The sequence below is a fragment of the Centroberyx affinis genome, unplaced genomic scaffold (genome assembly GCF_046629955.1).
Source record: "Centroberyx affinis isolate AG114_WGS23_722 - 3 ecotype Tasmania unplaced genomic scaffold, CSIRO-AGI_Caff_v1 ptg003110l_1, whole genome shotgun sequence".
In the NCBI taxonomy this organism is placed as follows: Eukaryota; Metazoa; Chordata; class Actinopteri; order Beryciformes; family Berycidae; genus Centroberyx; species Centroberyx affinis.
Genome location: NW_027281179.1, coordinates 7,860 through 21,095, shown reverse-complemented (window position 1 = coordinate 21,095; position 13,236 = coordinate 7,860). Strand labels below are relative to the sequence as shown.

The window sequence follows — 13,236 nt, the reverse complement described above, 5'->3', positions numbered from 1 at the left end:
CTTTGAGTCTGTGGGTTGACCTAGTATAGTTAGAGTTCACCAGGACTCAGACTATATAGCTAATAAATAAAGATTCAATAACAGTTCAATTCAAACCAATTCAACTGTTCCATTCAATTGATTATGTCTTCCCTGTAAATAGGCCCTTTGCAGAAGTGTTAAATACCTAAGTAACCATACCAGACGCCCTGTTGGAAGACCACACATTAAACTATAATCAATATAAGCAATTTTATGATACCCATTTAAGTTTGTCTGAACCTGTCCAGCCTTGCCAATAAGGAGAATCAGAGAATCAGGATATTATGAATTCAACTAAGGGCCTGTTTGGACCTGCCATCACTACAGACAGGCATGTGACTTCAGAAAGGAGGGGAGGGAGACCTCTCTCTCTCCCTGCAAACCTGCTCCTCGCTCTCCCCAGGCCTCTCCAGGGCTTTGCAGCTGCTGCCAGGGGGCGCCAGGTTGGATTGGTAGAGAGCACTGTCCTATAGACTACACAGGGGATACCTCACCATGTCATCAGAGAACCATGGTAACGTTAAGTAACCTTAGGTTACCAATCTTACTAGCTAACTAGGTAAACTAGGTAACTCTAGGTAAATCAGCAACTCTGTAAACCACAGAACTTGAATTGATTGTGAATGGATTCATTCTATTTCTCTGGTGTAGGCTAAACAAATCCATGATGCTTCTTTTGTTTTGCTAAGCAACGGAAGCAGTAATGATATTGTCTATGCTAGCAATCATTCAGACATTTCTTTCTCTTAAGTTGAGTATTTCTTGTTGACTCTTACTTGGACAGCAAGCCTGTTATATTTGGAAAGCTATACCTACAGTTAAAATGACTCACCAGATATGAACTGATCTGAGCAGACCCTGCACTGATTACTGTCTGCCTTCACATTTTTGCAATTGATTGTTGTCCATTCTTGTCTTTTTGTTCTGATAATTATTTTAATTATCTCCTTCTTGTGCAGCATTTTTTGTCTATAAAATGATTTCCTTTATGACATTTTTCTTGTCTTATTGGAACAGCGTGTGGTCTCCCAACATGGCCGCTAGGATGTTCTAGAATGGGAGACCAATTCTGTGGATTGGCAGAAATGATTGTTTGAGTTTTATCACCACATGGGCCTTAGCCTGTAAGATATCCATACCAGCTTGCTCAAGTCATTCTCCATGTAGCAGCATTGAGATTTTGCTTCTCAACGACTTCATAGGTTCAAGCCTCATTTCTCTGGTTTCTGACATGCAAAGTCGTTCTTGTTCATAAATATTGATTGATTTGTCATAGTCTATTAGAATAATATTTAATGCTAATCATCTTTGATCAAATGAGTAGCCATCCAACACAACTACATTTTTGAACCACTTTTGATCAAAGAAAGTTGTTTCTAAGCAATTTATTCAGTGCCTATATGTAAATTAGACTACTCATATAAAGAGCACTGAAATTTTGAAACTGATGAAATTTTGACTGATTTTGATTTTACGGAGCACCCATTATAATGAAAGTGATTGCCTTTTGAATGCTTATGTTATACTTTTAATTCATGAAATGTAATCCATATATAGGCAGCTGACCCGCAACGTTTTTCAACTTATATATGCAAATGGTTTCAAGTCCTGAGTCTCAAAGACTTACACTCTGGATTCAGGTGTATTGTTTCCATTTATTTGTGTTTTTTAATTTGAGTAAAACTGAATGTTGTCTGGCTGTTTAGACACTTTACTAACACTAGTGTCACTTCCCCATTTTAAACACTAGATGGCATGATTTATTCAGAAATTTAGAGGCTCAGAACCATTTTATGTACAAAACCTCCTTGGCTGCATTTTCAAATATCATATTCAGAAGTGATTTAATTGTGACAAGAATATTACTTTTTGCTAATTGACTGATAAATAGGCTAAATTTCTTTTGCATTACTTTGCTTTTGGCTGATTCTACTATTCATGGACAGCAGTAGAGCAAAACCAGATAGAGACTGGGAGGTTGTCAGTTCAGATATTTAGGAAATTGTAGTTAAATCTAAAAGTGGAGAGTTGCTAAAATGGTTTCCTCCATATCAGTACTGTCTACTACCCCAAACTGCTCTGCTCCAGTGGAACTACTTACTGGACAACAGTAAGGCAAGATTTTTCTGATGTGTGTGATAGAGCATACATTTTCTAATATAGTATCTAATTTTTACATTTTTGACACACATGAACCCCATTCCAGCAGGAAAAAGAAGGCAGGTCCATTCCTATCAGTTTCCTGTGACTGAGCTGTGATATTTCTGGTATAAAGGACCTTATTTATTGAAAGAGTGTCCAGTGGGGACCAAGCTCTCCAGTTTATTTATGGAGCGCACAGACTACTGAAGCACCAGCTTTGCCCTGAGCAGTCACTGTAGAGCAGCCCATCAGTAAAACACACTCTCAGAGCTCAGTGCCAGACCGTGCAGTCTACTGTTTAAATTTTAAAATCTCAATATCTGAATTTTTAAAACACTGCATATTTTATGATCCGCAAAGAACGAAACTCACACTGGAAAAAAAAGATGGGTTTGCCCCCACTGGCAAAATAAGCATAGGGAAATACCCTACAGTGCCATTTGGTAAGAGATATGGTTAATGGTGATAAGTCCTTGCAGTGCACAACACTGGGACAGCAGTTACCATTTCCATCAGTCCCTCATAGCTATAGCAGTTGGAGCCATTGTTGCGGACATGGAAAAGCTGGCAGAGAATGGGAGTGTTAACCTGGAACTTGATGGCTGTGTGTTGGGTTTCACCTGCTCACATTTTACACCACAGCAGCCCAGCTACTCCTGTCTCTCCTCAATGCAACTTGTCAAGCTCATCCATATTTAATCGTTCATCCTCTGTGCTGGTATCAGATGAACCTAACTAGCTGAAGGGGTGGTGCTGGAGAGACGGTGATGATGATGATGATGATGATGATGGTGTGTGAAGCAAGGGGCCGGGCTCTGGATACCAGCTACCCCTGCCCCTCCTCACCGGGAAAGCATGAGTTATGAGATGGAGAGGAGATCAAAGCGGTCCATTCAGTTCAGCTGCACCCAAAAAAGAGCTCACAATGCCTAGGCTCTAAAAACTGGATTCTACGCGTTCGTTCGTTTCCTCTCTTTCTTTCAACTGGATCCTGTGGAGGTGGCACAAGTTCCAGGGGTTCTGCCTGCGTGGAGGAATACTGATACACAGATCTTTATCCTCCCCATTCACCCCTCCGCTTCCCTACAGAGTCTTTCTCTGCTCGAACCAGAGAAGAGTGGAGAGGAAAAGCCCGTCTCACATCTGAGAGACCCTTGGCACCACTGAAAGGCGGACCCAGCCCCTTGGTGCCTGAAACTCAGGAAGGATGAGGAACAGCGACTAGTGGATTTTTTTTTTTCCTTTCTCAGAACAAAGTGCGCTGGTGAGGTAGGGATACATTGTTTTGAGATAAAGGCAGGGAGAACAACAGAGAAGTGGAGGAAAATGCCTTTTGGCGGGTTAGCAGGTTTGAAGGAGAAGGTGCTGAAGCCTGGGAAGGAGGAGGTGAAGAACACAGTGGGGGACTCTCTAGGAAACCTGCAAAGGTGAGAGGGCTTCTACAGAGAGTGGGGGGGGGGGGGGGGGGGGGGGGGGGGGGGCATGAAGAGGGGTGTGAGGGGGGTTTCATCTGCACTCTCAAATAGATGGACTGAACATGATGATGTATTGCATGGATTTAGAGGGCTCATTAAACCAAAAAATAGTGTTTTCATGACTCACTATTCATTTTTGTATTCATTGTTCATAGAGCATATTCATTTATTTAAAAAAAATAAATCATATATATGACTTTGCAAGAATAAGAGGCTAAAAGATCAGCTGTCAGAGGGATTTGAGGAGCTTGGGAGCAAGCACATTAAGCTCAACGTGTTCTCAGAGATCCTGAAGATTAATAAATATTTGATTCCTGTGCTTGCCAGGCAATGCCAGTGATGTAATCACAGATTTTATTTTAAGACACTGATACATATTTCATATCTGATACATATTTCACACACAGGGGGATGTGTGTGTGTGTGTGGAGGGGGGGTTGGTGGTTGGAGGGTAATATTGTATAAGGTAGATTGTTGGCATTAAAAGAGATAAACGACTAAGTAGGTAATTTCCTGGAAAATGAATGGATGTTTCAAGGAAGTGTACTCACAGTTCACATTACAAACAAGTGAAAAATAGGAGACTCTTATTCTCCTGTGAAGATCCATATAGGGAAAATAATAAAAAAAAAAAATCTTTGGAGATTACGAAAACAATGACATAATTAAAAAAAAATTCATCCTGACACAATTCCATTTAAGAGCACATAAGAGCATAAAAGCGATTTGTATTAGATGGATCTAAGCATGAAAAAAAATCCATCAGACGAAGCAGTAAAACAACTAGATGAATCCGATGAAGTCTGATGAGAATCTAACAGGGAATTAAAAAAGGAAAAAAAGATTCATTAAAGTGGAACTCATCAATTTGTCCAGTGGTGTTTTGCAAATGCATGTTACACTATTCATTAGGCAATTAATTTTTGATCTCAGTAGTTAGTTATCAGTTTCGTTGCCTGACATTGATCAGGATCCTATGCTGCCCTGAACAGTAATGTGATATTTCTGAAGAAATCATCCAAAGAAAGAAAATACTTGAGAACAAAATCCCTATGGAAGTTCATTTCTGTGTTGTGCATAAGGGATCAATAAATAATGTATCTCTTTGGATCTTGTGCTAAGATTGGCTGAAAAGAGGTTCAGAAACTCTGGATTAAAAAGAAAAGATGGCGGTGAGTGGATAACAGGCGGTAGTCATTTTTGGATGATGCATTGTATCAAAGATCAAGTAACATCACAGTTTAAATATTGGGCACATGCTGTCAGTGGTTAGGCTACATACACTTAACCCTGATTTATTCTTGAAAATATGTGCTTGTGATAGATTTTAGGAACATAAATCAGATTATGATACCTTCTCTTGGAGAAATGTTACAATACCTACATGATGTTACTGAGGACTATGGGGAGGTTTAGCCAGTCTGAGACTAACAAGTGCCTGAGTCTGTGAAGAGAGGTGATGGGATGTGAAAGGAGACTGATATAAACAAGTACATTAATAAGTGAGGGAGAGAGAACAGAGTGACAGTGAAGACAATGTGGTAAATAACTGTTAGACAACCGTATTTTAGAAATAGGGGTTTTAAAATCAATCTGAAGCAGTTATTTTATATGTTTACAGTTGATTGTAAACAGATTCTATTTAAGAAGACTTAAGAGGGCTTACTTTTAAGAGGATTAACTTTTTTTGGTATATTATTCTGTGACACAAAATAGGCGACAGGGGAAACATACCAGGTTTTACCATTGTAACGATACTGGTAATACTTCAAACACTGAGCACTCCTAATTAGGCCATTCATTTGTTAATAATTAAAATGTATGTTGAGCATACTTTTAAATATAATGAAACTAATGAAACAAAAGTGAGTAGACTTGAATGCATGATAAAAAAAAAAAGAAAAACCTTGATGACCCCAGTTTCCCATTAATTCATGTGTTGCTGGAGGGGAACTCAGGTGTAGATGTGATGCAGACAGATGAAAGCGTTTCATGGGAGCTGGAGGACAATGCTAGAGATGGACTGTGGGTAATGGAGCAGGTGTGGGGGTCGAGTGACAGAGCTGAGAGCGACCCCATAACAGATGTGCTGTGACCTTTTTCCTGGCTTCACCTCCTGCCCCCCTGCAAGAGAATAGAGACACTCACGTTCTCATGCTCAGTGTTTGCCACAAATGTTTCTGCAAATCATAAAGATTGATTCAAAAGTGGTATGATTGTGGGTTTACTATCATGGAAATATAGTTCAAAGCTGCATGCTGTATAGAGATTGCAGTAACTTCAGTCATATTGCCTGAGATCCTTGTATTGCAAGGTGAAGAACTTGCAGCCAAAGTGAAGTCAACCTGAAGAATCACAGAATTCAACCAAATGGGGCACTGTGTTAAAAAGTAAAGTAATGGACGTTAAAGTTGAATATATTTACTTGATTGAGTGAATAGTACTGTGTTCTGTATTTGTTCTGTAGGAAAATCGATGGGACCAATGCTGATGAGGAAGACCACATTGAGCTGACAGAGGATGGGCGTCCCGTGGCGGCGCCCCCCCGCAGCGCCCCTCTGCTGGACTGTAGCTGTGGCGGCCTGCCCAAGCGCTACATCATCGCCATTCTCAGCGGCCTGGGTTTCTGCATCTCTTTTGGCATTCGCTGCAACCTCGGTGTGGCCATTGTGGAGATGGTGAACAACAACACTGTCTACATCAACGGGACTCCAGTGCTTCAGGTAGTCGGAAACAACGGATTTATTAAGTTTCCAGACTAGACCCCTGAGTTTTGGGATTTTTAGGACTGTGTTTTTGGCCTTACAGCAGTGAATGACTAAAATCTAAATTCATCATCTTAATCAATTCATTCAATAACGTATCCATGATACTGCCAAGTAGAATATACCGAATGAATGTGGTTTGATGGTAAATGATAAACACACACACAAACACACACAAACACACACACACACACACACACACAGACACCTCTGAAAGCCCTTTTCCCCTCCCTTACAGAAAGCTCAGTTCAACTGGGACCCGGAGACAGTGGGGCTGATCCACGGCTCCTTCTTCTGGGGCTACATTGTCACTCAAATTCCCGGAGGTTTCATCTCCAACAAGCTGGCTGCCAACAGGTGACTCACACTTTGTGACTGTTGATGGTTTTGCTGTAACAAAGCACAGAAATGATTAAATGTTGCCCGAGAGAGGGACACTGTTTGAAGTGAGCTGGGATGTGCAGAGATTCAGTTATTTTTGATGTTTTTTGTCTTTTTTGTTGTTTTTCTCCATGTGGTGAGGATGAATGGATGTGAGGAAAACATGATGAGTGCTTGATGTGTCGTGGGAGTGATGACAGATGCGGCGCTAAACATAAGCACGTTAAGAAAGGACAGCTAGTGTGACTAAAATAGATGAGGATGGGGTGTGAGGAGCGCTTCCTCGGCCGGTGTGGTTAAAGGGTTAAAGCCGTACGGTGTGGTGAGCGCTGCTGATGGAGCCGATAGCAGTCCTGTAATAAAAGCTTCACAGGAAAAGAGGACACGCCACTGACAGAGTTAATAATGAAAGATCTTGCCTCTGATTTCTCCCTGAAACACCAGCCACTGGAATATTACAAGTGTCACTTACACACTGTTTTGGAAAAAGACAAGGAAGGGGGGATGAGGTGAAGGAGAACAGGGAAGGGAGCTAAAAAGCGACACAGTGGCGATGAAGCAGAAATGTGTGGATTGAATGGGATGTCTTTATCTCTGTCCATGAAAGGCAGAGGCGTGAGATCCGTCTTATTATAAGGCTGACTGAGTTGCTTTGGCCATGAGATATTTTGAGATATCGCCTGCCAATATTAGACATCTAGCTTTGAGACAGTGGGCAGCGTGTGCACACTGTGTGTTTTTTACAGACAGATCTGAACATTTTCATAGTTAAGGCCACTATTCCATGATGTAAGTGGTTTACGTGGACATTGATGTTACCACCTCTTCCTATAGGGTATTTGGGGCAGCCATTTTCCTGACGTCAGTGCTGAATATGTTCATCCCGTCTGCAGCGAGGGTGCACTATGGCTGTGTCATGTTTGTCCGCATCCTGCAGGGCTTAGTGGAGGTATGAGAGTTCAAACGCTGATCGATCTCTTCACAGTGTTTCTACTTCGTCATTGCAAATCTGTCCCATTTTCCCAACTTTTCTATAGCAAAAGTTCTCTTTAGGATGATGACATGCGCTAGGGAAACCTGAAGTTAATCCTTGATCTATGATGTTTTTCACGCTGTGCCCCTGATAGGGTGTCACCTACCCAGCATGCCATGGGATGTGGTCCAAATGGGCACCGCCTCTAGAACGGAGTCGACTGGCCACCACCTCATTCTGTGGTGAGTGACGCCTCTGTGGACTGTCAGCTTTTCTCTTTTCAAAATCTCTCACTCTCTGAGAAAGCTGAAGCATTGTGAAACTGTCAGTCTGTCATCATTCATTCTGAGATCCAAAACAGACTTATAAATGCACCTCAACACAAAGCTACCAAAACAGGCACCTGAAATGTAAGTAAGTAAGTAATTTATTTGTTATGCACCAAAAGGTGCCCAGCCCGCATGGGCTTACAAGACACTACAAACATAACAAACAAGAGCAATAACATAGTGAGAGCGAAAGAACACATATAATACACCTCCATAAATGTCATGTATTGATACGGATGCCTCGGCCCACTTTACACACAAACTTCCGAGTTAAAATGGAAATGGGTGTGTGAGAGCTTATTTTGTTTTGCAGATGCCGTCTGCTGCTATTGCTCCTGAAATTAAAATAGCCGTCTTGCCCATTAAACTGGTGCCATGACAACCCATGCATCAAAACCCTCTTGACATTGTCTCTGAATGAACACGGCTCACCTGCTCACACTGAAGGAGCTTCTTCCCTATTCACCTAAATGAAGTGTCACATTGCTTACTGTCCAAAAGCACACTCACGCTCCCTGCCCTATTCACAACAAAAGTGTTCACAAACCCATCAGATAATAGAAAATACATTAAAACACCCTCTCTGTCATGGGCAGCACCAATGGCTCATTTTGACAGCATTTATTTGATGAAACTAACGTGTTTGTTTTCATTAGGGCAAATTATTACTGTACAATACAATGCAGTTTTTATGTTGTTGAGTGTAACAGTAGCAGGGCAACTAGATGAAGTTAAAGATTTCTCTTACTTATAATACACATATACTGTGAATAGTAAACACAAGTCAGGGTTATGTCATCAACTTCTTCTATGATCATCTCAAGTCAATATTTGAAATATTATTTGGCAAAATGTAACTAAGATCTGATTTGACGTTGATATTGAATGCTAAATTAGAATATTATGTTATTACTGATATGTTACTGTAGTACAATAATATCTTGAAATCACAACATTGCACTCAATGTTCCCAGGATCCTATGCAGGAGCAGTGATCGCCATGCCTTTAGCTGGAGTACTGGTTCAGTATGTTGGGTGGCCTTCAGTCTTCTATATCTATGGTAAGACTGGTGCTTGAATAAACAGAAAATGTAAGATTTAGGCTAATATGGATTTGTAAATATCAGCTAAATTCATTTCATGTGAATCAGGGAATTAATATAGAGTATACCATAGGATGTTCAATAGGTGTTCACATGAGTAGGGGTCGTCACATGAGTCACAAGTCATTGAATACACTAGGTGTCACTTTAGTAACATGAAGAGCTGTTCTCATAACATCATTACAGAGACACTGACATATTGTTCTTCAACTTTTGTGCTTTGTATGCTTTACACAGTAAGTGTTACCTGAATTGCTTTTGAGTTTGATTAAAATGATTAGCACTCACATCACATTCACACTTTGTCTAATGTGTTTCAATAAAATTACTGTGGTTCTCCGGTGATATAATCTCATGATTTATTGATGTAAATGAGCGTTTTCCTGACTGACGTCTGAGACTAATACCTTGTTCATATCATTTTAATAATGAAAGTTCTTGTGGTCCAGAGAAGGTCTAAGCCCATTTTAATTAGTCTTAAATGAGTCTTGCCCTCAAGCTACTCTGTAATACCTTGCAAAGCCTTGAGTATCACCAAGACATATTCTTTAAACATACCTGCACATACAAACCATTTGACTTGTCATAATCTCCTCACAAGGTGTTTTTGGGATCATATGGTATGTCTTCTGGCTCTTGCTGGCATATGGAAGCCCAGCTGCCCACCCCACCATCACTGATGAGGAGAGGTCGTACATCGAGGCCGCCATTGGAGAAAGGGTCAACTTACTGAGTGCCACGGAGGTGCGTGTGTGTGTAACGTGCTGCTAATTTCAATTTTGTCTTTTGTTTCCTTATAAACTCATGAACACGCACACACACACAATGTCTGAAGTAGATATAGACCTCAGAAGTTGACTTTCCTCTGCCTCCACAGAAATTCAAGACTCCGTGGCGTCGTTTCTTCACCTCCATGCCTGTCTATGCCATCATTGTGGCCAACTTCTGCCGCAGCTGGACCTTCTACCTGCTCCTCATCAGCCAGCCAGCATACTTCGAGGAAGTGTTTGGCTTCCCCATCAGCAAGGTTGGCCTCATAGTTTCAGTATTCCTATTGAACAGACAGTGAAAAGCATCCATGGACACAGATGTATTGTTCATCATGTCACACATGACACACACACATGTACTTTACGGCTCCTTGGATGTATGTCCTCCCTCCAGGTGGGGATCCTGTCTGCTGTGCCCCACATGGTGATGACCATTGTAGTTCCCATCGGAGGACAGCTGGCCGACTTCTTACGCAGCAACAAAATCTTGTCTACGACAAATGTGAGGAAAATCATGAACTGTGGAGGTACGTTAGGGTGAACTACAAACTAACATTTTGTGATGCTTTTTCTTATTGTCCTGAACTTAAATTATCTGTTATTTATCCAGTGCTTATGTGCTTGTGTTTGCACTGAGCATAACAATACTGTTATGCTCAGTGCAAACACAGTCATAAAAACTTAAGCATGGTGAATGATTCTCATATTCGCCCTTTACATATATCCTGGTTATGCCTGTGTGTGTGGTTGGGTGTGATGTGGGATATCGAAATCCCTTTCTCATTTTTACCTGACCATGTTACAAAATACAGACCAGAAGAGGCGTGTCAAGACCACACACACACCAAAATTTCTATAGATTTAGAAATTGTAACTATTATTATAATTTTAGAATCTATAGGGTGTTTTATCAAGTATGTCCTTTGGAAACTAACAAAATCCTTTTGATTTTCGGGATTTGCTCAAAAATACTGCCGCTTGAAGTTTTAAAAAAAATTTTGAAAAAATGTTAAGACCATTTTGGCCATTTCTTCTTTCCTTACAGTCAGCTGTGGCTGAGATGCTGTGTTTGGTCTATTAGCATAAAAATGGCAAAACAATTTCATATACAGACACAATGTAATATGCATTTTCACACTCTTTATATTCAATATTTGAACTGGAGAGACTTGCAGAGCTTGTAGGACCCCAGAAAGGCCTAAATTTATAATGACTGCAGTGCAACATCTGTGACAGCCACAGTCTCCAGGTCTTTGAGCTCTGGCAGTTTTTCCGTTTGGTCTCTATGGTTTGGGGGTTATTGATACGTGCATGATACATGATACATAATGCATACATACAGGTGTAAAAATTAGGTGAGAAACCAAAATTGGAGTGATTTAAGCAACTGTACTGTTTTGTACTGCCTTCTCACAGGCTTTGGTATGGAGGCAACTCTGCTGCTGGTGGTTGGGTTCTCTCACACTCGTGGGGTGGCCATCTCCTTCCTCGTGCTGGCTGTAGGCTTCAGCGGATTCGCCATCTCAGGTATTATTATTTCTGTTGAAGAAAGATTTGTATTTAACCTTTAATTTGAAAAGTAGGCTAAGGCAAAAACACTGGTCTTCAGGGTGACTGTGTGGTAAACATAAAATGTGAGGGCTTTGTGTGAAAACTGAGGCAGGCAAACTCTCACTACTGACTATGATCTTGTGATCATTGTTGTTTTTTTTCTCTCTTTTGTAACGTCTTCTTTGTTTTAGCTGTTTCCTTTGGGCCCAGGTTTTTGAAAGGCGTGTCTCATGAAAGACAACTAAAAGTGAATTGCAGTATACTACTTCTCCTTTGGGTGTGATGCAGCGTACATGCATTAGTCCGCCAAGCCTTCACACAGGCACTTTTCCTGAATATTTTATAGATTGTTGTCAGGGAAACCAAAGAAGCAAAATGCAGCTGTACAGCACAATGCTTCTAAAACACATTCACATTTACAAAATACCAAATGTCGAATAATCGAGATCTCTCAAGATAATGTATTTTGACTGTCATCCTGTTACTATTAACAGTAATCGAATGCTCTTGTGTTGGCTGCATCCTCAGGTTTTAATGTCAATCATCTGGATATTGCCCCTCGCTATGCCAGTATCCTGATGGGCATCTCTAACGGGGTGGGAACACTGTCTGGGATGGTGTGCCCCTTGATTGTTGGAGCCCTAACTAAACACAAGGTAGATTAATATAACAGTGTCTGTCTGCATATGTATTAATGAGCACCTCAGCTATTTTGCCCTTACCTTGTGTGTAATTGATTCCCCCTTAAAGATTTCTGCTTGTGGCTTTAGTTCATTGGATATTTTATTGAACTGCTTTGTTTTGATTTGAATCTACATAAAACCATATCCAGCCTTCTAGTAGTATAAAACAACCTCACCCAGAAACTATACTTACTATATATTTCCAACTGTATCCCCCCTGAGATTTTCCCTCACTGTATGTATAAAATATATCAGGTTTGTTTTTTGGTGAAGTGCCCCTTGTAAATAAATCAGAATAATGAATTCCTGCACCCATCAAAGCCTGTCGTTAATGTTTTATAAAACTGTAAAATGTATTCTACGCATTGTCAAAATAGTCTTTCACATTCCATGAATAAGCCAGCTGATGTACAGCGTTGCCTCAGTGGTACATTGTTGAAAGATCAGTGAGTCTGCCGTTGACAGGAAATTCATTGACTCCTCTTCATCTCCCCACAGACTCGTCTGGAGTGGCAGAATGTATTTGTTATTGCGTCCATGGTGCACTACTCAGGGGTCATCTTCTACGCCATCTTTGCCTCGGGAGAGCAGCAGGACTGGGCAGACCCCGAGAGCACAAGCGAGGATAAATGTGGCATCATCGATGAGGATGAGCTGGCCGAGGAGTCAGAGCTCAACAACGAGAACGTCATTGCTCCCAAGAAGAGTTACGGAACCACAGACAATTCCTCCGGTCGGAAACAGGGCTGGAAAAAGAACAGAGGAGTGACCATGCAGGAGGACGAGGACGGGAACCAACATTATGGGAATGGGAACTACCAGGACCAGTACCAGTGAGACGCCCTGTAGGGCCGAGAACTCCCCCTTCACACAAACCCAGCTAAGGTTGAAGGGTCACACTCACACCTGTGGAACTGTCAGACGTCACCTGAGAGGAAAGAGAAGAACAGAACAGCAGCCATCAGCTATGTACCACAAGAAGGCCGCTTTGCATTTTTTGGTCAATTCACTAGTTTTATTGTCATGGCCTGAGACAGATGAGG

The 13,236-nt window shown here is 41.2% G+C and overlaps 1 protein-coding gene across 1 annotated transcript; it reads left to right on the top strand.

Moving 5' to 3' along the window:
* Positions 1 to 3,489: 3,489 nt before the first annotated feature.
* On the top strand, positions 3,490 to 13,030 carry slc17a8 (solute carrier family 17 member 8). Its single transcript, XM_071537714.1, has 12 exons — positions 3,490 to 3,590; positions 6,106 to 6,361; positions 6,642 to 6,760; positions 7,619 to 7,733; positions 7,912 to 7,999; positions 9,061 to 9,147; positions 9,791 to 9,933; positions 10,067 to 10,216; positions 10,354 to 10,486; positions 11,376 to 11,486; positions 12,039 to 12,166; positions 12,692 to 13,030. Exons 1-12 carry the CDS (start codon positions 3,490 to 3,492, stop codon positions 13,028 to 13,030), a joined length of 1,770 nt encoding a protein of 589 aa, XP_071393815.1.
* Positions 13,031 to 13,236: the final 206 nt, after the last annotated feature.

What these genes read in the sequence shown, in the direction of transcription:
- slc17a8 (XM_071537714.1), top strand. Translation starts at nt 3,490, where the DNA reads ATGCCTTTTGGCGGGTTAGCAGGTTTGAAGGAGAAGGTGCTGAAGCCT. An exon ending in TTCAGTCTTCTATATCTATG is followed by an intron (nt 9,148 to 9,790) that starts GTAAGACTGGTG and finishes TCTCCTCACAAG; the next exon opens with GTGTTTTTGGGATCATATGG. An exon ending in ACTTACTGAGTGCCACGGAG is followed by an intron (nt 9,934 to 10,066) that starts GTGCGTGTGTGT and finishes CTGCCTCCACAG; the next exon opens with AAATTCAAGACTCCGTGGCG.